Source organism: Echinococcus granulosus (assembly GCF_000524195.1).
Source record: "Echinococcus granulosus chromosome Unknown EG_S00056, whole genome shotgun sequence".
NCBI classification, from domain to species: domain Eukaryota; kingdom Metazoa; phylum Platyhelminthes; class Cestoda; order Cyclophyllidea; family Taeniidae; genus Echinococcus; species Echinococcus granulosus.
Window position 1 is genome coordinate 494161 of NW_020170436.1, and position 1565 is coordinate 495725.

The window sequence follows — 1565 nt, forward strand, 5'->3', positions numbered from 1 at the left end:
TTTTTGCAGTGTCAACTTAATTACTTCAGTAGCAGACTTTAGAGTGCGAGGCCTGGGACCGAATTGAATAGCTGTGTTGGCGTTATTTACTCATTAAGGCACTTTTTAGGTTCTTACAACAATGCAGAATCAAAACAACCCTTTTTTGACATTATACATCACGTCGTCATTTCTCGAAAATAAAATAATTTTGTGAAAATAATGACTAGTGCCAACAGCAGCTGGTACAGCTACAGCGCACCATTCACACCTTGTTTCATTAATTTACCCTCTCCCAATGGCTAAATATGTGTATACGCAACTTTCACCAGCCGTAATCAGCTGGTCACTTGGCACATCGCCAGGACGGTGGTAGAAGTGGTAGAGAATAAAGGCACTCGGCCAGTTATGTGTAACACAGACTACTGTTTTATAGCTGATGAGAGTGTACGCCTGCAAAAATTGTAATTAGCTGCTTGTCCAGATTCTCGGCGTGTTGTTCTGCTTCCCACGCGAATGGCAAAGGGCACTATTTCTTAGAGTGAGGCCTGACCAAATGTAAAATGGATTGGTCGAGGTGAAATTTGCAATCCTCTTTCATTTACGATGCACAGGGATTACATGATGTGCGAACGTCTGCAGTCAGTCATGGGATCACCCACCTCCACGTTTAGAGAGGTGATTCGCAGTCCAGAACAACTGCAGGAATAGCAGTGCAAAACTATTCAGCTCGTGAAATTACTCTTGATGCAGGAGGCCAAATATAACTCATCTGTGGAGAAGATAGAGAAGGTATTCCATAGCAATCAGCGATTCTGGAGAGTCGATCACACTCAGCACGGCAAACAATGCAAAGGAGGCCTTGATGACTTTGCTGTACTAACAAATATGCCTGCATTCTAGCTTCCCGTGTGTTTGTCGAATGCAGTGTGGCATGTGAGAAAGCAGAGATCCACTAGCAAAAAAATTTGGATTTGTCCTGCTTCTTCATTGAAATGGACTTAGAGGAATTTCAAGAGTGATTTCTGTGCTATTTCCATTGAGGTCTCACACGTATTAACCAAACGATTACATATAGGGTAAACAACAGAAGTGTTAAAGAAATACAATTCAGCACAAAACAAGCAGGAATATTAGCCCAAAAGCAGGGGACTGAAAACTTGACACAAATTTACCTCCCAATACATCCTTATTTCTCTTATTTGAATTTTGGTTATTAAACTAATGCAAAGTATACCGCAATGCTACCAGATTTGGCCAGTGGTTCTTAACATATCCAACCACACTAGTGCGGTGAAAGCTAAATCAACAACAGAGTCAAAATTTGCAAAACGCATTCGAATTAACAGTTTTCTGCGCCTTTGTAGGTCATTTTGAGGTGTTATCTTTTACTTATTAAAATCAAATTAGCACGGCAGTTTCAAGTCCTAGCAACTTTGACAGCCAAAGCAGAGAAAAATTCCACCTAAAATTAAGTGTTTAGCTAAGTTTGAAGTAAAAACAAACTTAAAAGTGGCAAACTGCAAAACTTCTGCATTTACTAACCTACAATATCGAGGTTGCATTTTGACCTTAAGTTGGTATGG

General features: G+C 40.3%; 1 protein-coding gene across 1 annotated transcript in view; it reads left to right on the forward strand. All coding sequences in view use genetic code 11, as the record gives it.

Annotated features, from left to right (window-relative positions):
* The window catches only part of EGR_06429 (hypothetical protein), a gene marked incomplete at both ends in the record, with an annotated part of 2538 nt that extends 1339 nt beyond the window's left edge, over window positions 1-1199 (forward strand). Inside the window, one exon of the mRNA XM_024495678.1 lies at window positions 1058-1199. Coding sequence (XP_024349954.1) covers window positions 1058-1199 — 142 coding nt within the window. The remainder of the gene's footprint in view (window positions 1-1057) is intronic.
* Between the last annotated feature and the right edge of the window lie 366 nt (window positions 1200-1565).